This window comes from Crotalus tigris, unplaced genomic scaffold (assembly GCF_016545835.1).
Source record: "Crotalus tigris isolate CLP2741 ecotype Arizona unplaced genomic scaffold, ASM1654583v1 scf7180000021207.738513, whole genome shotgun sequence".
In the NCBI taxonomy this organism is placed as follows: domain Eukaryota; kingdom Metazoa; phylum Chordata; class Lepidosauria; order Squamata; family Viperidae; genus Crotalus; species Crotalus tigris.
In genome coordinates this window covers 426,108-449,169 of record NW_024098399.1, presented here as the reverse complement: position 1 = coordinate 449,169, position 23,062 = coordinate 426,108, and the positions used below count along the sequence as shown (strand labels likewise).

The 23,062-nt window shown below is 47.0% G+C and overlaps 2 protein-coding genes across 3 annotated transcripts; one reads left to right on the top strand and one right to left on the bottom strand.

The window, feature by feature from the left end:
* Window positions 1-3,668: 3,668 nt before the first annotated feature.
* Window positions 3,669-8,305, bottom strand: MZT1 (mitotic spindle organizing protein 1). The gene is made up of 3 exons (XM_039369728.1): window positions 8,145-8,305; window positions 7,832-7,977; window positions 3,669-4,075 (listed from the first exon to the last, which is right to left on the bottom strand). The coding sequence occupies exons 1-3, from the start codon at window positions 8,197-8,199 to the stop codon at window positions 4,052-4,054; spliced, it is 225 nt and encodes a 74-aa protein (XP_039225662.1). The 5' UTR covers window positions 8,200-8,305; the 3' UTR covers window positions 3,669-4,051.
* On the top strand, window positions 8,241-21,665 carry BORA (BORA aurora kinase A activator). Of its 2 annotated transcripts, none has more exons than XM_039369727.1 (11): window positions 8,241-8,697; window positions 9,666-9,772; window positions 9,885-9,930; window positions 10,264-10,345; window positions 11,562-11,627; window positions 12,679-12,735; window positions 14,339-14,559; window positions 15,997-16,126; window positions 18,697-19,265; window positions 20,585-20,710; window positions 20,880-21,665. In XM_039369727.1, exons 1-11 carry the CDS (start codon window positions 8,353-8,355, stop codon window positions 20,898-20,900), a joined length of 1,770 nt encoding a protein of 589 aa, XP_039225661.1. In that variant the 5' UTR covers window positions 8,241-8,352; the 3' UTR covers window positions 20,901-21,665. The 2 variants fall into 2 exon arrangements, with proteins under 2 accessions (XP_039225661.1, XP_039225660.1); XM_039369726.1 differs by having other exon boundaries at window positions 8,243-8,697; window positions 20,877-21,665.
* Window positions 21,666-23,062: the final 1,397 nt, after the last annotated feature.

Genomic DNA, 23,062 nt, shown 5'->3' with positions numbered 1-23,062 from the left:
TGGATGAAGGCAAGAGAAAGCAAGGATTGTATCCATCTTCGAAGAAGGCCATGTCAGAAAACACACAATTAAGGATATCGGGGAAAGAGTAAAGAAGCAGAATCTTGCCCCCAAATCCCACGCTTGTTTTAATCTCTGGACAGTGCAAACTCTCAATCTCTCCCAAACCTTATGCAAGATTGGCTGTAAATCAGGCTTGACCACTCCTGGGAATTTTTATGGGTTGCCAGTTGTTTTCCAGGCACAGTGGGTGGCTGGTTGTCCTTTTTAAAACCCTTTGTGACACAGGACCTGGGTACCTGCAAGACCATCCTACCTTGCTAGCATCTGCCTGTCTGTCCAGCAAGGTCTGGTATGGAGGTCTTGTGGTGGATCCCAATTTTGATGGACCCACCACAAATCCTTATGGACCCACTGCAAAACCTTAAGGCCAAGTCTTCTTGTTAGTGGGTCCCTCAAGAAGACAAAGAAAAAAGTTCCCATCAAAGTTTGGGTTCCAGGTGACCAACCAGGTGATCTGAAAGCCCTCTGGGATGATCGCTGCTTCTCCTTTACATGGAATTTTAATCTGACTTCTCATATTTATTTCCTAACACATTTAAAGGAGGATGAAGCTCCTGAGATGGTGTTCCAAGGATCCACCCATCAGCCAGGAACGACTCTAATAGACCTAGAGTAGGCAAGATGGCCTACGGAGAGATTACCTCTCATATCACCAGGGAGCACTTCCTTCACAACTTTTAAGGGATCGTGGCCCATGTCAGAAAACCCAATGTTTGACGGAGCCAAAGTTTAGCTTATTCCCGATGAAAGGAACACACGGACATTCAGCCTTGTAAGACTGTTATCTTCTTCAGGGACGTTTCAAATGACCTGATCTGTTTCATATCTTTTATTGTCACGTCCTTCGTGAGTCTGGAAGAATAACTGCTGGAACAGATTCAGTGCTAAAAAAAAAAAAAGTTAGTGCAGCAAAATAAAGCCTTTCTTTAGCTTGGATGTCAAGGGTTGGTTGCCATCTGGTGGAACATGCTGGGAACACTTTTTGGTGTATATATAAAAAAATTCGTTTAGCAAATGCAGTACCTCTCCTTTTCAGAGGCTTGTATCAAACATGATAGTTACCTCGGATGAATTTGCCAGCTTTTTATTTTGAAAACCTCGAAATATCAAAAGGTGAGGCTTGATAGCTGGGCCTACTTTCTCAGAGGCAAATAAATCTTTCACAGAAATCTACTTTTTCCAAAGTGAAAAACTGATGGAAACATTTGTGGAAAAATACTATACTGTTCCTTTAGTTTCTTATTTCTCTGACCAGCCTCTGATCACTCAATTGTTAGGAACTCTTATTTTTCACTGGCCATTTTTTTTCACATGGCTATTTTTTAATGTTGCAATGCTGTTTTTGAGTTTCCAATCTCCCCTTCTCCTTTTACTTTAGCATCTTCCTCTTCTGCAGTTGCCTTTATCAACATGCACATACACGCAAAGCAGGCAACATACAAATTCCTCTTGGCTCACAAAGCTGACTTGCAAGCAACTTAGCAACTTCCATCTTTTCATCAGACCGATCAGTCCATCGGTGTCAGAAAGTTAACACAAGTAAGGCAGAACAAATTACTGTAGAAAGAATGGTTGTGGCGCTGACTATAATTTACAAATCCCAATGACAGTTGTGCCAGCCATTAATGATGCAAACAACATGGGTTTCTGTACAATGAATGGTTTTATTTACCATAAACCAAACTCCAGTTTTTGAAGTGTTTAAAGCATAAAGATTGCAAAAATTCTGTCATGCAAATGCATCATGCTGAACAAAAAACAAGGCTGTTTTATTTCAGCGAAAGATAAACACAGGTTTTGTTACTAATAGCACTGTCCAAGAGATTAATTTAATGCCAAGACCAACCACTTTTCATTTAGCTTTTTAAATAGAATATAAGAAAAAACAACACAAAAATCATTTAAAAAGTTATCAAAAGAAAAAAAAAGAGCCAAAATAAATATAATGCTCAGTTTTTAAAAGAAACATATTTTTATAGGCTACATTCAGCTCTGGGAAGGTCGGGGGAGGGAATGGGAGGGTCGGGGAGGTTTGGGCAAGGGTTGTTTTGTTTTTGTAAAAATTTTTTAAAAATTTTCAATAAAAAAAAAAGAAACATATTTTTTTCATAAATACATTAAAAAGTTTATCTTATTTTTTATTTATTTATCTTCCCATTATTATTTTACAAGTAACTCAAGGCGGTGATCATATCCAACCTTCCTCCTCCTGTCTTTCCCACAATCACCACCTTGTGAGCTGGGTTGAACTTAAAGAGAGTGACTGGCCCAAAGTCAATCGGCTGGCTTTCATGGTTAAGGCGGAACTTGAACTGAAAATCTCCCACTTCCTAGTCTGGTGCAACTACATCAAACCAGCTCTAATGCAGTTGTCTCCAATCTTTCCGGTTCGGTTAATTGGCGGGGGGGGGAAGAGAGGAGGGTTTCACACATGTGCGCACACCACTTTCACAAATACAGCATTGCACATGTTGTGCACGTTTGCCCACCATTTCTGAGGTCCGGTTTCGAACAGGCTGTGGTCCAGCACTGGATTGCAGAGCGGGGGTTCGGGATTCCTGCTCTAATAAGGTATTTTCATAGCACATTTTCCCCCTACCTGTGATTTATGTGCAATTTTCCATTTTCACTAGCTGTACATTTCTCTATGAAACCGGGAGAAAATACCAGGGATAGCTTTTGCAACATTTTGATAAGCTGTCCCTGTTTTCGTAATTTAATTTTAATTTAATTTAATTTATTAAAATTTAGAGACCGCCCCACTCCCACAGGACTCCGGGCGGTTTACAATAAAAACACAACATAACTTAACAAACAAACAATACAATAACATTCATCCAGGGGTCAGATTATATAAACCCCAGGCCTGCCGGAAAAGCCAGGTCTTAAGCAGCTTGCGGAAAACCAACAGGGTGGGAGCAGTCCTAATCTCCTGGGGGAGCTGGTTCCAAGACGTGGGAGCCATCACAGAGAAAGCCCTCCCCCGTGGCCCCACCAAATGGCACTGCTTGGCCGACAGGACCTGAAGGAGGCCCAGCCTGTGGGATCTAACTGGATGAAGGGAACTATGAGGTAGTAGGCGGTCTCGCAAATAGCCTGGCCCTGAGCCATATAGAGCTTTAAAGGTAATAACCAACACCTTGAATTGGACCCGGAGACCAATAGGCAACCAGTGCAGCTCACGGAGGATAGGTGTAACGTGGGTGTACCGAGGAGCACCCACTATCACTCGCGCGGCTGCATTCTGGACCAACTGTAGTCTCTGAATACTTTTCAAGGGTAGCCCCATGTAGAGCGCGTTGCAGTAGTCCAGTAGTCCATAATGTGTCACAATCATTTGGACAGCTTACACAAGGATCGACATTACAAAACTTGATCAACAAGCATGTTGCTAATAAAGTTTGCAAGGTAGTTTAGTTCAAAAGGCATTGTTTCATTCTAGCTCTATTCTCAGTACTGCAACATAGAAACCTCCTTTTTAATCCAGATGTTGATGGTGCAATTGGGATAAATTTGAAACTGAAACTTATTTTTCATGACCACCAGCCTTTTTTTTCACAGTATATCAATTTTTTTAATTTCAGTGAAAGAGCCAACAAGTTGGAAACATGTAGGAAATAAATACCATTATTTATTTACAAATTAATCCACCACAGCGAACTCTTTCATGCAGAAGTCTGCCTTCTAACAATAAGCCTATTGGCTACATCTGAATGATACATTCAACATTTTATCAAATATGAGGCACATGCTTCAACTGGGACAATAAAACAAATGTTTGTGTTTGTTAACAAATAATTTCAAGACTTTTAAATCATATGCAACAAAGATAGAAAATGCATTTTGAAAGTTGGTTGGTTAGTAGGTATTTAAAAAGCACTGTATGTTTACAACATCTGAGAAACTTACACAACCAATAACCAACATCTTCAACAAAAATCTTCTATTTCCCAGAAGCTTCATCTCAGTGAAAAACAATCTTCTTGATTTAATTTGTCATATTGTCAGCAGCCTAGGAAAAAGAATTTTGATTATACTAGTGTAGGTTCATAACCTATTGCAAATTAATAGCAACACACTGAACATTTATTGCAACAGTTCTGGCTATCTAGAACAGTGGTTCTCAACCTTTTTAATGCCGCAACCCCCAACTGGTCGTAAGTCGAGGACTACTCAACCGGTCATAAGTCGAGGACTACTCAACTGGTGCAGCACCGTTTGCAGAATGGGACTTTTGGCGGGCTCAGCAGGGCAGAGACAGCCTGGACAATTCCTATTGGCTTTTGAAAGCCAATAGAATTAGACTCTATTCAAGAGATTCTATTCTATTGGCTTTCAAAAGCCAATAGAATAAAAGGGAGTAGCACAGCTAAGGAAAAGGGGAAAAAAATGGCGGACTGCATTGTTTGGCAATCCCCGTGAAATGGTCGTCCGACCCCAAATGGGGTCCCGACCCACAGGTTGAGAACCACTGATCTAGAATGACTGTGGAAATCAATGACTTACAGATTGTCTTGCAATCAGTAAAATTGTGCTTCCTAAGAGCTGCCAATAGAGACCCTCAAGCACCCAACCATATTCCCAATTATAAAACCTAGAGCAGAAATGAGGTGATAAGCCACCTGGGAAAGCCAAGGGAAATCATCGAAACAGCCAAAAAATGAAAATTAAAATATTTCGGACATGTGATGCGACACCCAGAAAAATACGGCATACTCCATTTAATCCTCCAGGGAAAGATTGAAGGCAAACGAGGTCCAGGCAGAAGAAGAAACATCGTGGCTTCAAAATCTAAGGGACTGGTTTGGACAAAACTTAGCAGCACTTTTTCGTGTGGCTGCTGATAAAAGCAGAATCGCCAACATGATCGCCAACATCCGATAACGGATATGGCACAAGAAGAAGAGCAGAGGGGCGAACACACTAACTTACAACAGAATGAAAAGACCTGAACTGGTGATCTTTCTCTCTCTCTCTCCAGTTACTTTGGACTCTTCCATCCAGTGTGTGAATGGTAGGACCAGGGAGGATGGAATACTGGGCAGCGATTCTAAATCACTTCTTCCCATCACGTGGAAGGAACCACCCGCAAAAGAATTTGTAAACATGGACACAGTTTGTGAGATGCAGCCCCTGTACTCATAACTTGGACTAGAGCTGTTAACACCAAAACAAAACTTTTCTACCTCAATCCCTTATGATCACAACTGACTTACAATGTTTTTCACACTTGTGATAGTTGTAGCATCCCCACAGTCATGTAATTAAAATTCAGATGCTTGGGAACTGACTTATATTTATGACAGTGGCAGTGTCCTGGGGTCACATGATCACCTTCTGACAAGCAAAGTTAATGGAGGAGCCCGATTCACTGAACAGCTGTGTTACTAACTTAACAACTTTAGTGAGTCACTTAACAACAGTGGCCCAAAAAAAGTCATATATTGGAGCAAAAATCCCGTGGCAAATGTTTCATTTAACAACAGAAAAGCTGGGCCTTATTGTGGCCGTTGAAGACTACCTGTACAGCCCTACCAGGTGGTTTGACTTTCCAGGTTTGTGGGAATTAGTTGTTTAGCAGAGTGATGGCATGTGGGGGGGGGGGAGAAACAGTCTTTGTGCCTAGTCTTTGCGCCTGTGTGCTTAGCGCTCGAAGCATTGTTAGAGATCCCATACATGCACTTCACAGTTTGTTTCTGTTGCTGCCCTCTGGGAGGAGGTTTCGAAGTATTTGCAGCAGAACTACTAGATTCTGTAACAGCTTTGTTCCTTATGCTAGAGGTCTCCAACCTTTTGGGCATCAGGGATCAGTTACATCAGTGGTTCTCAACTTGTGGGTCGGGACCCCATTTGGGGTCGAACGACCATTTCATGGGGGTCGCCAAACAATGCAGTCCACCATTTTTTTTCTCCTTTTCCTTAGCTGCGCTACTCCCTTTTATTCTATTGGCTTTTAAAAGCTAATAGAATAGACTCTCTTGAATAGAGTCTAATTCTATTGGCTTTCAAAAGCCAACAGGAATTGTCCAGGCTGTCTCTGCCCTGCTGAGCCCGCCAAAAGTCCCATTCTGCAAACGGTGCTGCACCAGTTGAATAGTCCTCGACTTACGACCGGTTGAGGAGTCCTCGACTTACGACCGGTTGGGGGTCGTGGCATTAAAAAGGTTGAGAACCACTGAGTTACGTGGAAAGAGGTTTTTCCACGGACCGGAGGGGGTGTGGTTTTGTGTGCTGCCTGCAACCCATGGATGGGGCTTCGCTTGTTTCTGCGGACAAGTTGCTGGCACGCTGCGGCCCGGTACCAGTACCAGTCCGGGACCTCTGCCTTATGCCATCCATCTTGTAAATCTGCAGGATTGGTTTTTTTTCCGCCAGGTACATGTATATATTTCAACTAGACTGTGATGTTTCTCTGTGGTCATATATGTGTATATGGATATATGCATAATGAGTTTTTTATTTTTGAGAGCTGAATGCAACGAAATTTCATTTTAATGTATGCTGATTAGTGTACATTTAAAGTGACAATAAAGTTTTTATTCTATTCTGTTTTGGAGTGCAGTGTTTTCTTTTGGGAGCCCTTCCATTGCACGGATTTTCAGCTACCTGAAACCTCAGGTAATGTTATTTTTTTTTCTCTTTCCTGCCACTGCTGGACAGGTTGGGGGTGACTGGGCTGACTCCCCAGTAAAGGAGACTGCCGGGGGGGGGCTCCTGATGTCCCCCCGCCAAAGACCAGGGCACGACCCTCCATCCGGAATGGGACAACTCATCCCAGCCACTGTAAGACCCCTCGCCGTGGGACAATTTAACAATTCAAGTATTTAAAAATAAATTTTAAAAATTGTTTAAATTTTTGTAACTTGCCCTGGCTAACTTGCTGCAAGACAAATCGCAGTGGGAGAACTTAAGAATTCAACTTAACTATTTAAAAATAAATTTAAAAAATTATGTTAATTTTTGTAACTGACTATGGCTAACTTGCTGCAGGGCCCTTCGCCACGGGGCAACGGCAAAATTTAATAATTCAAATTTAATTGTTTGAAAACAAATTTAAAAAATTGTTTTAATTTTGGTAACTCGCCAGGGCTAGTTTGCTGCAAGACCACTTGCCGTGGGACTTCACAATTTGACTATTTAAAAATAAATTAAAAACATATTTTATATGTAACTTGCCACAACTCGCCACAATTTAACAATCCAAATTTAAGTATTTGAAAATAAATTTAAAAAATTGCTTTAAGTTTTGTAACTCGCCAGGGCTAGTTTGCTGCATTTGCCATGGGACTTCACAATTTGACTATTGAAAAATAAATAAAAAAAATTAATTCCTGTAACTCGCCACAGCTAACTTGCTATGTAGGACAACTTGCCGCCACGGGAAAATTTAACAATTGAATTCAATTATTTAAAAATACATTTAAAAAATGGTTTTAACGTTTGTCCTTCCTGTTTCATCCTGTCCCTCTTTCATTTTGCATCCTTTCTTTAATGCAGTGTTTCTCAACCTTGACAATTTTAAGGCCTGTGGACTTCAACTCCCAGAATTCCACAGCCAGCAATGCTGGCTGCGGAATTCTGGGAGTTGAAGTCCACAGGCCTTAAAATTGTCAAGGTTGAGAAACACTGCTTTAATGATTCTGTCCCACCGTTTCTTGGATATGTCCTGCAGCAAAGAGCCCTGTGGTGACCAACTGTCCTGTGGTCAACTGTCCTAGACTCCCCTACCCCCACCGACGCAGGGAAGGCTTCCCGGGCCCTCCCGCACCTTCAGGGCCTCGGACGCCTTGCGCAGCTCCCGGATGACGGCGGACAAGGCCTCGGGGTTGATGCCCTGCTCGCACAGCCGCACGCAGATGGAGAGCGTCTCCGCGTCCAGGCCGGTGTTGAGCAGCCGCGAGATCTCCATCAGCACTGCAAGAGAAAGACGGGGGGGGGGGGAGAGAAGGGGTGGTCAGTTCGCTCCGGGGCTCGTCTGCATGGCCTCGAGGGGACCCGGAGGAAGAGGGGATGGGGGGGGGACGGCCCCGGCCCGCCTCGCAGAGTTGGCCCCGGAAGCCCTCAGTCCGAAAAGGACGCACCGTCCATCGTCTCCCTCACGGCGTTCAAGTTGCCGGAGGACGAGCAGCTCGCCATGACGGCAGCGGCCCGGAAAGCCCGCCCCGCGCGCGCCCTTTCACCCCGGAAACCCAACGGAGAGGCCTTGGAAACCGACCGCAGCTGCCATAGAGCGGAGGAGAGAGAGAGAAAAGAGAGAGAAAGAAGGGCCGGCAAGTGCCGTCCCAGCCAATGGCGGCGCGCTCCCTTTTGAATGCGGCGGCGCCTCTTCCCGGAGAGGCTGCTTCGAACGGAGGGGGCGGGGAAAGGCCCCTTCCCGCGCGCCGATTGGCCAGCGCCCGCAGAGGAGTTAAAGAGCCGTCGCCGCGGCAGGAAGCGTTGGTTGGCAGGTCCGGTGCCCGGCGAATGACGGCCCCGCCGGAGAGGCTGACCGGAGGAGCCGGGATGCAGCGGCGGGCGCCGCCCGAGACTCCCGGCCGCGTGGAGAATCCCTTCGAGAGTCCCGGCGACGTCCGCCGCTTGCAGGAGCAGACAGTCTGCAGCCCCAGCGCCTTCCGCGCCACCCCGCCCGCGGGGGTGAGCTGGTGGGGGGGGGGGTGAGGAGAGCTGGGAGGAGGGGGCAGAGGAGGGAGGGGGCTGGGAAGGGGTGTCCCGAGGGGAGGGGCAGGTGGGGAAGGAGGGAGGGGTGCTGGAGGCTTGGGAGGCAAAGCCTGGGGGCAGAGGGGATCTAAGAGAAGGGGAGGGGAGCTGGAGCTTGGGGGTGGGGGCAAAGAAAGTCTGGGGCAGAGAGGATCTGAGGGGAGGAGAGGGGAGCTTGGGGGGCAGAGGGGATCTAAGAGAATTGGAGCTTGGGGGGCAAAGAGGGTCTGGGGCAGAAGGGATCTAAAAGAAGGGGAGGGAGGCTGGAGCTTGGGCAAAGAGGGTCTGGGGCAGAGGGGATCTAAGAAGGGGAGGGGGCTGGAGTTTGGGGGGCAAAGAGGGTCTGCGGCAGAGGGGATCTAAGAGAAGGGGAGGGGGCTGGAGCTTGGGGGGGCAAAGAAAGTCTGGGGCAGAGGGGATCTAAGAATTGGAGCTTGGGGGGCAAAGAGGGTCTGGGGCAGAAGGAATCTAAGAGAAGGGGAGGGGGGCTGGAGCTTGGGCAAAGAGGGTCTGGGGCAGAGGGGATCTAAGAAGGGGAGGGGGCTGGAGTTTGGGGGGGCAAAGAGGGTCTGGGGCAGAGGGGATCTAAGAGAAGGGGAGGGGGGCTGGAGCTTGGGCAAAGAGGGTCTGGGGCAGAGGGGATCTAAGAAGGGGAGGGGGCTGGAGTTTGGGGGGGCAAAGAGGGTCTGGGGCAGAGGGGATCTAAGAGAAGGGGAGGGGGGCTGGAGCTTGGGCAAAGAGGGTCTGAGGCAGAGGGGATCTAAGAGAAAGGGAGGGGGCTGGGGCTTGGGGGGCAAAGAGGGGCTGGGGTAAAGGGGATCTAAGGAGATCTGGAGGCAGAGGGTGTCAGAAGAGAGGAGAGGGATGTTGGGTTCTCCAAAAGCCCCCTTAACCTGCTTCTGCAGAGCCCCGGGAGATTCATGTGGTCCATTGACGAGCTGGCCCTGATGGACCCAGTAGAGATCAACTCGGAGGACATCCACCGCCAGGCCTTCTACCTCAGCCAGAGCAGGTGGGGCAGGGCAGTGGGGTGGCTGCAGGTTTTGGAGGGGTTTCTCCCTGGTTGCCCCTCACTCACCCTTCCTTCCTTCCTTCCTTCCTTCCTTCCTTCCTTCCTTCCTCAGGATCGACAGGGAGGTTGAGGAGCAGAGGCAAAAGGCCATCGAAGAGGTAACAAACACCGTCATCCTTGGTTCAAGCCAGCTGGGGGAGAGGGGTTGAGTTACAGCCATTCAATGGGAAGCTTTCCTTGCCTGCTGTGTCACCTTCAAAGTTGCCTCCATCCCCTGAGCAATGAGCAGACATGAGAAGGGTGCTCAGGAAGCGAAAACCCTTTGCTTGGTACCCAACGAGCTACGGACAAAGAGGCTTTGAATCCACTCATCGTTGGCTTTAGGCAGGAAAACATCTTGCCTTTCTCTTCTTAAAACTCTGCCAGCAAACTGATTGTCCCCTGCAAAGAACATGCATGTCATTAATATGCATCCTGTCCTTTCTTCCTAGTTTTTCACCAAAAGCACTATTGTCCCATCACCCTGGACCGATCCCATCGGGAAACAGGCCTCTCAACTGAATTCAACCAGATGTAAGCAGCAGCTTCTTTTTTTGTAATAATAGTTTTATTGGTTTGTCGAAATATAAAATACAAAGAGAAATTCAAAATAGAAAACTAGAAGAAGGGAGGGGAAAAGAAAAAAAGGTAGTGTAAAGAGAGAAAAGAAAAAGGCATCAACTTCCGACTCTCTTTAGCACAGTAGAAAATAACACTACAATCGCAACTTTTTGCTTTTACGCAACAGTGTGCGCAAACCATTTTTGTAAAAATGAACCTATCTAATTATATCTAATCCTGCTTCTGTTTTGAAATCGCTTCCAGATTTCGTGCTTGCGGTGAAAAAAGGAAAATGAAAGCTTGATTTTGCTTTTGTTAATTAGTTTTATTGTTATAGTACAGTATTTCTTAACCTGAACAATTTTAAGGCATGTGGACTTCAACTCCCAGAATTCCACAGCCAGCATTGCTGGCTGTGGAATTCTGAGAGTTGAAGTCCACATGCCTTAAAATTGTCAAGGTTGAGAAACACTGTTATAGTAGCAGCGTCTGTTCTGGAGCCAGGGAGAGTTCACTTCAAGGGATGGAATGCAAATGGTAGAGATGAGATGTCCCCAACCTTTTGGACACCAGGGACCAGTTCCGTGGAGAAAGGTTTTCTGTGGACCGGAGAGTGTGTGGTTTTGTATGCTGCCTGCATCCCACGGATGGGGCTTTGCTTGTTTGTGCAGGCCGGTTGCTCGCATGCCATGGCCCGGTACCGGTCCACAGACCAGGGGTTGGGGACCCCTGACCTAGATGGCTAGTTTCCAGGATCTCCAACAGGCAAGATTTTGACAAGCCAAAAAGGAGACCATTCTACATGCTTCTCAAGCCATCCTTGCTAAGCTAAAGAAAAAAAAAAAACATTTTGCATGTTCTGCTAAGAAAAACAAAAAAAGTCTAATGAATTTTTGCTCTCGGATCGTAATATTACACAACACTAGGTAGGTGCTGCTGTTTGTTTAAATTGCAATAATTGGAATCACTTTATTTTGAGCTGTTGTTTGTGTCCTCGTGGAAGATTTTCCTCCGTATTTAACGATCGACTGATTGATTCTTGTTTCTGTGAGCTGAACCACTTGACCAAAGCTGACTGCCAAAATATGGACAGAGGGAGCGTTTCCCATTGCCGCTAAGCATGGGCAATGCTTTTTATGCCTTCCTTGTTGCTATTTCAGCTGTTCACTAAGAACTCGATAAATTGCAGGTGTTGATCTCAACGATGCTTCGCCAGTCGGCCGAGAAATAGTCGTGCAGCCCGGGAAAAATAATGGTTTGTATGAGAAAGAGGGCAAACTCAGTATATGAAGGGATCTGGGTGGAGAGAGAGGGGATCTGTGTGAAAGAGAGAAAACATGCCTGTCAATAGGTTGATGCGTGTACAGATCGTCTTTGATTTATGACTGATGACTTAGCGACTGTTTGGAATTCCCACAGACCTACTTGTAACCCAGATTTGAAGTTCAGATGGTTCCCCCCCCCCCCCGCAGTCATATGGCCATTTGCAGTGTCCCACGGTCGCATTGACCCCACTTTGTGATGGTTTTGCTCAAGTTATTTTCAGTTTCGGCAAAACAAAATGACAGACCTGGTTTTACAACTATCATAACTTATGACCACAGTGGGCAGGTTCCATTATGGCCATACCTGAGGGATAAAAGAGAAAAGTTTGCGTTGCTTCATCCCTCTGGCATTGTGGCTAGGAAGCAAGAAGTCTTTGCAGTCCAGTACGGCTGGCTTTTCTGGGAGGCTATTTCCTGTCTAGCATTGTTGTTACTTGCGAAGTCGTATTTGACCCATCGCGACCCCATGGACAACGTTCCTCCAGGCCTTCCTGTCCTCCACCATCTTATGGAGTCCATTGAAGCTCACGCCTACTGCTTCAGTGACTCCATCCAGCCACCTCCTTTTCTGTCGTCCCCTTCTTCTCTTGCCCTCAATCTTTCCCAGCATTAGGCTCTTCTCCAGTGAGTCCTTCCTTCTCATTAGGTGACCAAAGTACTTGAGTTTCAACTTCAGGATCTGGCCTTCTAAAGAGCAGCCAAGGTTGATCTCTAGGACTGACCGGTTTGATCGCCTTGCAGTCCAGGGGACTCGCAGGAGTCCGTACAGCCTTGCAGTTCCTGGAGAACTCGCATTGAAGTCCTTAACAGGCTCACTCTGCTTAGTGTCTGAAAAGCTGAATTTGTCCCAGTTTGTTCCAAGCTTCTTGCCACCTTGGAAAGATTGTGTTTTATTGTGAAGTCTGAAGAGATTTTTAAATGCCTTGGTCCTGGTGATGCAGTCCTGTTGCTCTGATTCTTTTTCTTTTCTTTTTTTTCCAGCTGCTTGTCAGACTGTGTTATCTCTACCTGTGGATTTTGATTTGGAAAAGATTCTGGGTAGGTAACTTGTAAAATAAGGTGCTGTTCCTGTAGGGTCTCTATAACAGTCTTAAAAGAGCTGGAACTGGACTGGAGAAGCTGTAATAATACCTCAAAAGCAGAGTGCATATGATAAAATAGGGGTCTTCAAACTTGGCCCTTTGATGACTTGTGGACTTCAACTCCCATAATTCCTCAGCCAGCGTGCCTTAAATCTAACAAACAAAATGGAGGCTGGCTGAGGAATTCTGGGAGTTGAAGTCCACAAGTCATCAAAGGGCCAAGTTTGAAGACCCCTGTCTTAAATCTAACAAACAAAATGGAGGCTGGCTGAGGAATTCTGGGAGTTGAAGTCAACAAGTCATAAAAGGGCCAAGTTTGAAGACCCCTGTGATAAAAGGATCACAATCTAAGGCGAGTCTGAGGGGTTGTGTAAAGGCACATAACTTTGTGCGAGTCTGAGGGGTTGTGTAAAGGCACATAACTTTGTGTGATTTGTGGCTGCTCTCGTCCCTCCTCTCTGCAGTTTTTCTGAGCGATGCAGAAGATGGGCGTCCACCCCTGCCCACAAGCTCCAAAATTCCCCTAACCCTTAAAAAAGGCAAGGCCAAACGAATTTCTACGATTTGTGCTTGCTTCCCCTTTGACCTTGTGCAAAACATTAAATGGTCCAATTGGATTTATCTTGGGAGGGGAAACAAGAGTCCCTGATTAGGAGTTCTGGAGTTGAAGTCCACAGGTCATAAAGATACCATACTACCCCCCCCCTTGCTTTGGTAGATCAGAATGCTAGTCTCCAAGATTGCAGCCAGCTATGTCAAAGGAAGAATATGGCCTTTGGCACAACCTGGGCAGTCTTACCACTGTGCTTGGGGATGTGAGAGTGTGGCTAGGGCAGTGGTGGCGAACCTATGGCATGCGTGCCGGGGGGGCACTCGGAGCCCTCTCTGTGGGCACGCACGCCTCGCTCTTTGGCTAAGTTTTCGCAGGAAAAAGCCATTTCTCAACCCCGTTCCTAGCCAAAACAAGCTTCTGGAGCGAGCACGCTGTTTTCAGCTTTGAATTATATCAAATCTGACACTAGGAAGAGACTTAACAGATGACCTGAGTGCTGCCTGCAGTGTGGCTCTCAAACTTACAAAGTATAAGCCAAGGTTAGACAAATTATCAGCATGCATACAACAGCAAAAATCACATTAATTGTTCAAAAGCATGCCAAATGCAAACTTTTACCTTTCAGTAAAAAGTTGTTTGTATCATTGGAAAGCTTTTTATTGTGTTTTTCTTTTAAGACAAAAGATGTTAATGTATGAATTTTTTTTTTCTAAACTAAAACCTCAGTATTCAGATTAAATAGCTGTGTCGGCACTTTGCGATGAATAAGTGGGTTTTGGGTTGCAGTTTGGGCACTCGGTCTCTGAAAGGTTCGCCACCACTGGGCTAGGGAATTCTGGGAGTTGAAGTCCACAAATCTTAAAAGCTCCCAAGGTTGGACATCCCTGTGTAGAGTCTCCTGCAGGGGGTTGGACTAGAAGACCTCCAAGGTTCCTTCCAACTCTGTTCTCCTGTTACCGTTACTGATTGTGATGGCCACACATGCCTTTCTTCTCCTCTTCCTCAGGTGACCATTTCAAAGCTGAGGAATCGGCTGATCAGTCTCAGGAGAGCCTAAGCACTTCGTCCTTGAGGAGAAAGCTCTTTTTGGACGAGAATGGCAGCCTCTCCTCCGAGAACGTCTCCCCTTCTCCCAGCTTGCGCAACAGTCCAGCCTCCCTGGGAGTCCTCTGCTCCATCGATCTCTCTCCTGTCCGCTGCAGGAGCCCTCTGAGTTCTTCCAGCTCGGTGAGTAGCTGATCCGGGAGACGTTGATCAACGCAGGGTGATTGCGGCAGGTCAGGATGAGCTCAGCTAGGTTTTGGCTGAAGAGCCAAAGACATCCGTCGTGGATAACTCAACTCCCACCGCTTTCTGCAGACTGTCAGAGGGATGAAAACGGAGGGTTCCAGTTTCCCCTGGCGTTGATTTAGATCAGGGGTTCTCAACCTTGGCAACTTTAAAACTTGTGGACTTCAACTCCCAGAATTCCTCAGCCAGCTTTGCTGGCTGAGGAATTCTGGGAGCTGAAGTCCACAAGTCTTAAAGTTGCCAAGGTTGAGAACCCCTGATTTAGATGCTGTCCACTGTCCCATAGCCATCTAGCAAAGCAAGACTCTGGCCATTTGTTTTTGCCAAGAATATACTAAACCCGAAGTGATTACAGGAGTAGCGTGAGCTGAATCTGAGGTTTTCCCCTGCAAACAAGACAAAGTAAATGTTCCTCTTCGTCCATCCCGCAGTGATCCGTAAATGTCCAATTAGGATGGGTGCTTGTACAGTAGCGGCCAAAACTGTGGAAACCTTTTGGGAAAAGTGTACAGTAGAAATGCCACCTTGGGTTAAGTTTCCACCCATTTTTCTTCTAATTTCTTTATAACTGTAGCCTTGTTCACTTAATAATACTACTTTACATCGCTTTCTGGGCGACCGGTCAACTCTTTGCACCATGACTTTAATTTTATTACGTTTTACAAGCTCACTAAATGAAAGAACACCAAAAAACCCAACCAACTTGATAGCGATCACATAACACACTGACAAATGTCCTCCTCTCAGCTTCTATATATGACATCAATCATTGAATCCTACGTGATCTGACTGGCTCATTGCCAAAACAAACTGACACCCGATTGGCTCTCTAAACACTCATGCTCATTGGCTACAATCAGATGAAGGAAAGTTAACCTGATATCAACCTAAGCAAGTTGTGCTTCCTTTTTCTTCTGGTTATTTGGCTATCACTTTTCATAGAAATACAGTACAGACAATTGAACAAACTACGTTGCATTACATTCTTGATTAAATTCTCTTTCCATTGATATATAATTTTATGGTACTACTCCCAAAACAAAGTGGTGTTATTAGCCATCAAACCTCAAAAATACACTTTTCCCAAAAGGCTTCCACAATTTTGGCCACTGCTATATATTGTTGAGGAAAGAAGTTCTCGGTTCCCAGCTGTGCATTATCGATAGTTGACTTTGGCTAGCTGAAGCTTCTCACAAGGTGCGGCTGGGCTTCCATCCCCCTCTTTTTCCTTGCGTTCCGATCCTTCCCTCCACCCCCAGCCCCCGTCGCTAATGTCAGGCTGACAGCTCCTGAAGCTTGGATAGGAGAGATGCAGCCATGACAGACGCATTCTGCGGCTCATTCTTAATGCGAATCTCTCTTTGTGCTTGAAAGGGCCAACTCTCCTCCAGCCCCATCCGGGGGAATGCCAGGACGTACAGTTTGGGCAGCCTTCCTAGTCCTTCCTTGGCGTCCCCCATTTTCTCTCCGGTTGGCATCCAGCTAAGAAAGACTCCGCTGGCAGGTATGTTTTGGCTCTGTAGAGGCTTCTTGCTGGGGCCTGAGGGTGGATCGCCGTCGTCCTGGGGACCAGATGGGATCAGTCTGAAGGCGCTTCTTCATCTTTGGGGTGTCCAAAGTGCCTCCTGTTGCTTCTGTTCCCTGTCTTGCTTCCTATCAGGGGCGTACGGCTGTTCAATCCACAGGTGAGGGTGCCTCAATGCAGTCTTCAGACTTAATGTCTGTGGAGATTCTCAGTCATGGTTGTCTCAAAGGTGCTTTCCCCCCCTCAAAAAAACAAAGGTAACTAGGGTATGTTTTTTTTTTTTCCCTTGAGGAAGGACGTTTCGCTTTTCATCCAAGATGCTTCATCAGTTCTGATTGAATTGTGGAGGGGGGATAATGGAAGGATTAGTTCTGTCAGAAATAATCCTTCCACCACTACCCCACAAACTTCCAGTCAGAACTGATGAAGCTTCTGGAATGAGAAGTGAAACGGCTTCTTCCTCAAGGGAAAAAAGAACATAGTCCAGTTGCCTTTTGAGGAATGCACCTGTCGTGCCTCCGTCCGAGCCTCCGTCCGAGTTCTCTTGTTGAGGCCCAGGAGGGGGTGTCTGTGGCTTCGGAGGACTGTAGGGAGGAACAGGCTGAGGCAGGCCAGGGCCCTTCAGGTTTGGAATAGGGAAGGCAGAGTTCAGGCGAGGAGCAAGGCCCCTCCCCACCTGATCTTAGAGCAAGGAGAGCAGAGAGGAGGAGGGAACAACGGAGGCAGGCTCCCTTGCTCGGGAGGAGAGCATCCCGCCCCACTCCACAAGGCACACCTGGGGAGTAGGTATTTAAAGAGATGCTGTGGGGTGGGGTATTTGCCGGGAACAAATGTGAACTCTTGTGATGTGAGCTCTTGTACCTGGACTCTTTGTATTTTGGACCAAGTTTGTTTCCTGCTGAGTTCTCCTTGCTGTCCTCAGTTTTGCAGTTTGCAGGTTACAGGCAAGCTGGGCGTTGAAAAGATCATACTTTGTTATCTGTTTTACTTTAAAGCAGTGTTTCTCAACTTTGACAATTTTAAGGCATGTGGACCTCTGGGAGTTGAAGTCCACATGCCTTAAAATTGTCAAGGTTGAGAAACAATGCTTTAAAGAACTGTTTACCTCCGTTGACTGTTTTATTGAACTTGTGCCAGTATATGTGGGGGCTGTTGGGTGAATGTTGGTAGTGCTTACAAAGACTTACAAAGTTTAGGCGAGGAGTAACACACACCCCCCCCGATCCTAGAGCAGTGATGGCGAACCTTTTAGAGACCGAGTGCCCAAACCACAACCCAAAACCCACTTATTTATCACAAAGTGCCAGGGCTGCATTAGCATTGTGGTGCCCTCATGTGGGCATGACACACTGGGTGGGCATGGCTGAGGTTGTCACGGCAGACTGGGTGGGTGTGGCTGGGGTGGACATGGCCACCTTGATGTTGCTCATGGGGGGGACGCCTGTGGGGACCGGGCAGGGTTGGGGGAGATCCAGGGGGTCTCTGGCGGGTGGGGTGATAGGCAGGAGGCCCAGCATAGATGGGGGGGAGGTATGCAATCCTAGCTGGGACTGGGGGGGGCATGGCACTAATGGGGATCCAGCTTTCCCCTCTCGGGGTGGCTTTTGGCTTGCTGGGTGTGGGCGTGCTCTACCACCTCCACTCGAGTTTGCTAGCTGGCCGCTTTGCCTTTGTGCTGGGTGGGGCTGCCCCGTCGGGCAGCGGCCTAATTGACCTGCACAAGCTGCTGGCAGTGACGACACGCGTGCCCACAGAGAGGGTTCTGAGTACCACCTCTGGCACACGTGCCATAGGTTCACCACCACTGTCCTAAGGCAAGGAGAGCAGAGAGGAGAAGGGAGGCTCAATAGCTTGGGAGGAGAGCATCCTGCCCCACTCCACAGGGCACATCTGGGGATTAAGATTTAAGGAGACGCTGTGGGGTGGGGCATTTGCTGGGAACAAACGTGGTATCTTGAGATAGTTGTTTATTATGCTCTTGTCTTTGTTAAACCTGGACACTTTGAATTCCGGACCGGTTGGTTTCCTGTTTCATGACCACAGACTGTATTCCCTGAGTCTCTCTCTGCAGTCTGCAGGCAAGCTGTTCCCTCCTCCTCTCTGCTCTCCTTGCTCTGGGATCTGGTGGGGAGGGGCCTTGCTCCTCGCCTGAGCTCTGCCTTCCCTGTTCCAAACCTGAAGGGCCCTGGCCTGCCTCAGTTTTCTTGTTATCTGTCTTGCCTTGAGGACATTGGCTGGCTGTGTGGGGATTGCCTTTAGCCAGAGGCAGCTGAAAGGAATGGGTGTGCGTGCTTTGGTTGAACTCTTGCCAACATATGTGGGAGCTTTTGGGGAACACTGGCAGTGATTAAAGGAGTGCTGCTCTTGCCAGCCGACTGCTTTGCCTCCATTCGGGGCCCTGGGTCATCACAGCACCTTTCAGACAGTCCTTAAAGGAGCAGTTCCTGTCTCTGATAGGAGGGTCCAGCAAGCTTATCAAGAGGGCTTTTGGTTCTGCACACTCGGCGTATGCTCCCTCTGACGTTTTCTTCCTTTCCCCAACACCACAGATCAAAGGCAGTTCACTTTTCGCTCTCCGGATCTTCCGTCCGTTTCCAACGCCTGCCGTCAGGCGCCTACCAGCGGCAGGAGTCCCTATGTGGAATGCTCTCCGTTAAGGAGTCTCTCGCCCGCGAGGCTCCTCTCCTCCTCCTACTGGGGGGCTGCACTGTATCAGAGTTCCCTTCTCCGCCTCCCTTGCACCCCGGAGAACTTCCAGGAAGAGCTGGCAGAAGCAGCGGAGGCCACGTCGGTGGAGAGTCCCAGGGCGGGCCTGACCCCTGTAAATGAAGATATCCCTTCAGCTGGGTCCCACTTTGAGATGGCTGCTGTGTCTCCCTCACTGGACCTCCCTGAGACCTGCCCCAAAGGGTTGGCACCCAAGCCCTGCTTGGACTCTCCCAGGAAGGAAAGGACGGTGGAAATGGCCGATCCGGAGATGCTGGATGAGAACTCGGTGAAGGGATCGGCTGAATGTGACCAGGGGGCCATGGCTGGACTGAGCATGGAGGGTTCTTGTATCTGCATGGCTCCTTTGGCGGAAAGCAGTGCCTCTCCCTGCGACAGCAGCAGTCTGCAGGTGAGGGTCAGCCCAGTGCCCAAGGGACTCGAACCCTGTACCCACCTCTCTCAGGCTTAACCAGGAAGTTGAGCAGAGTAGGTGGAGGAGTAGCAAATGGTGAAAGCAGGATGGTGTTGGTCCAGCTAAGCAATAGACCAGTGCTTCTCAACGTTTGTGTGACGGCGACCCCCATCACACAAACGTTCCGCGCATGCGCGGCGCCGCGCGCATGGGGGTGGGGCCCGCATGTGCGGCGGTGCCCCATGCGTGATGCGCATGTGTGATGCCCCCCATGCGCGGGGCGCGTGCACGATGGCGCCCCCATGCGCGGCGGCGCCATGTGCGGCGGCGCCCCCATGCGCGGCGCACATGCGCGGCGGCGCGAAAAATGGCGGCTCGCCACCTTTGGCGATCCCCCAAAAATGGTCGATCGACCCCAAATGGGGTCGTGACCCATAGGTTGAGAACCGCTGCTCTAGACAAAATAGAAAGGGAAATTTTCCTATGCAAAACCGACAGATATTGACTATAGCAATTATAGCACCTTCGTTTGTTTTATCAAATGTAGATAACGCCCCTCTCTTCCCCATGGGAGGAAGATTTCCATAAGGCACTCTGTACAATCCTGCTGCAATTCCCCCAAAGGAAAAACCTTAGGGGGGAACGTTGCAGATGCCCTGGTGGAGGGCAGATCCCTCTTTGGGGACATTGCCCAATTTCCAACTGTCTACCACGTGCAAGGCCTCTGTTGAGCTACACTGGGAGTACTCTGGAGACCCCCTTGTGCATACAGATAGTCCTCAAACTTACAACAGTTCCTTTAGTGATGGTTCAAATTCACAGTGGCACTAAAAGAGGGGTTTATGGCTATTTTTCACACTTATGACCGCATTCCCGTGGTCATGGGATCAACATTTATACACTTGGCAACTGGCTGGTAGTTATGATGGTTGCAGTGTCCCGGGGTCATGTGACCACCTTTTGCAACCTTTGGACAAACTCAGTGGGGAAGTCAGATTTACTTAACTTATCTTAACGACCTCAGTTGTTATCTTAACAACTGTGGCAAGAAAAGTTGTAAAATTGGGCTCACTGCACTCAGTTAACAACAGAAATTTTGGGCTCAATTCTGGTCGTAAGTCAACGACTACCTATAGTATCTCGGCACTTCTGGAGCTTTAAAAAGAGAATTTTCTTGGAATTCTATTTCCCGGTTGCTGATCCATCACTTCATCCCATACCGAGAATTGTAGGGTAGGAAGGGCACGGAAGATCTACCCCAGCCCCCTGCTCAGTGCTGGAATAATTACTTCTACATTCTGATTTCTTTTGGACAGATGGACAGTGGTTACAATACCCAGGCTCACACCAGCAGCCTCATGGATACCGCTGGAAGCGAACTCAGCTGCCGAGAGCATGGCGCATTTGAGGCTCAGAGGAAACCCCAAATTTCCAGAACGAAGGTAAGTGGATCAAGGCTGGTCTTCAAAAGCTGGAGTTATTCTGCCCAGCATCTTCAGCTTTCTAAGCCCTTGCTTGGGAAAGAAATCTAGGCAGTAATATGGCACACCTATGCAAAGATTGACGTGGCTAATGGACAATCATTTGGGTGTTCTCTCTTTTCCCCAGCAGGGAAAATGGATACTGGGCTGAAACTGCTTGTCGATCCAGCAGTCTCTTCCTGGAAGTGCCTTTGTCAAAATGATCCGAGCCTGGCGTAGTTCTGCTTCCACTGGGATTGACAGAGAGGCCATCCACCAGAGAGCTGAATGCCTGTTCTGACAGATATATTGACAGTGGACTGGTTCAGCTGCCTTCCTGCAGCCGAAGAGAAATTGAACCCAGAGGTGATCTGCCTGGCCATAACCCCCAAACTGGCACTGGGATGTTGTGAGCTATAGGTTTGTGCACTTAGATTCTCACAAAGACTCTGTTGGGGTTGGGAGGCTGGTGCTATATGCCAGGGGTCTTCAAACTTGGCAACTTTAAGACTTGTGGACTTCAACTCCCAGGGCTGGCTGAGGAATTCTGGGAGTTGAAGTCCACAAGTCTTAAAGTTGCCAAGTTTGAAGACCCCTGCTGTATGCCCTCTACACGGCTGCCTGCATTGATCCTTGGTCTACCCAGGTACAGCCAGTCGTTTCTTAATGTGCCAATCATGGGCTCACTTCACCAGGCAGGGGCTGGCTTACGCGAGCATTGCCAACGCACAAATAGATGCCCTGGTCTTAAACTTAGTGGACGTTAACTGCTTGGGATTAGGTATCACCAACATGCCGAAGGGTGTGGAGGAGCAATAGATATTATCTTGTTTTCTGTGAAAATTAATTCCGTTTGTTTAAAAGAAAACTCTCACATCTTGATTATGCTAATTGCATCCCAGACCGATGAATTTTTAATAAAGTGGTTGTGCTTTTTCCCCCTGTTTTTCGAAGTTTTATTACCAATGCAAAACAGAACAATGGGGCTTCAACAGGAACCTAGAAAACATGGTTAGAATAAATAAACCAGGGGTCTTCAAACTTGGCCCTTTTGTGACTTGTGAATTTCAACTCCCAGAATTCCTCAGCCAGTGTGTGCCTGGCCGAGGAATTCTGGGAGTTGAAGTCCACAAGTCGTAAAAGGGCCAAGTTTGAAGACCCCTGAAATAAACCTTTTGAACAAAAAGACAACACTCTGCCCAATCATTATTTTTTTTTAAAAAAAAAAAACATACTGGATTGAAATTATGTGTCATCATAAAAATTTTATACATTTAAGACAGTGTTTCCCAAACTTGACAATTTTAAGGCATGTGGACTTCAACTCCCAGAATTCCACAGCCAGCGTTGCTGTGTCAAGTTTGGGAAACACTGATTTAAGATAACCGTGGTTTCCCCGCCAATTTGCAATACTCTGAAAAGCCCATGTTAGTAGGTTGGAATGATTTTGTTCTTTTTTGTTTTTTAATAAGTACTATGGTTCTGCCAAAGGCAGGAAACACCCTTTCCCCCTTCCTATTAAAATAGTTTGGCTAGTGCCAAGATAGAAGCCAGAGAATGATTCAACTTCATTTAAAAAAAAAAAAACAACTCTACAGGAACCATTGAACACATGTATTAAATCTATGTATTTAAAAAAAAATGTGATGTTATTTTTTGCTATATTTCAGCCCTGCCTTGGAAAAGCTCAGAGGCTGCATGGCAAGATTGCTGAGATTTTCCCATTTTACTTGTAACTTTTCTTCCTTGGCTGTTTAATCCCTCCTTCCTAATTAGCTAGGAACTGGATTTTGTTTACAGCGCTCATTAAATAAGTTAATTAAGTAACTGGGGATTGGCAATTTTATCTGTAACAAGAGAGATGTGGATTAGAAAACTGGAAGCACAAATTGAGAATCGGAAGCGTACCACTTTAACTGTCAACCCTTTGGAGATTATGCTGCTTCTAATTCATCTCCTTGTGCTCTGCCTGTTTTCTTTTAGAAAATGGAAGCAGGTTCTCTTCTCTTTAAAATGGATTTATTTGGCAGTAGCATCATATCCCAAATACTTCAATCATTATCAAGTATCTTCGTACCATGAAATAAACAAAACCTCATCGTCTGGAAAACGTGAACATTAACAAGGCCTCTCCTGGCTGTTCTGTGCTTCTGATCTATTCAATCCTATTTATCATTCTCCTTTTACCACTTTTTTTTCTTTTTCTTTTTTTATAAAGATGGGCCAAGGGACTGACAAATAGTTTAAAAGATTTTAGAAACTGGTTTTGTTTTGCTGACAAATTAAAAGGTGCCTCCAAATGAAAAAGCTGAAATACAGCAAAAGTTTTAAGTG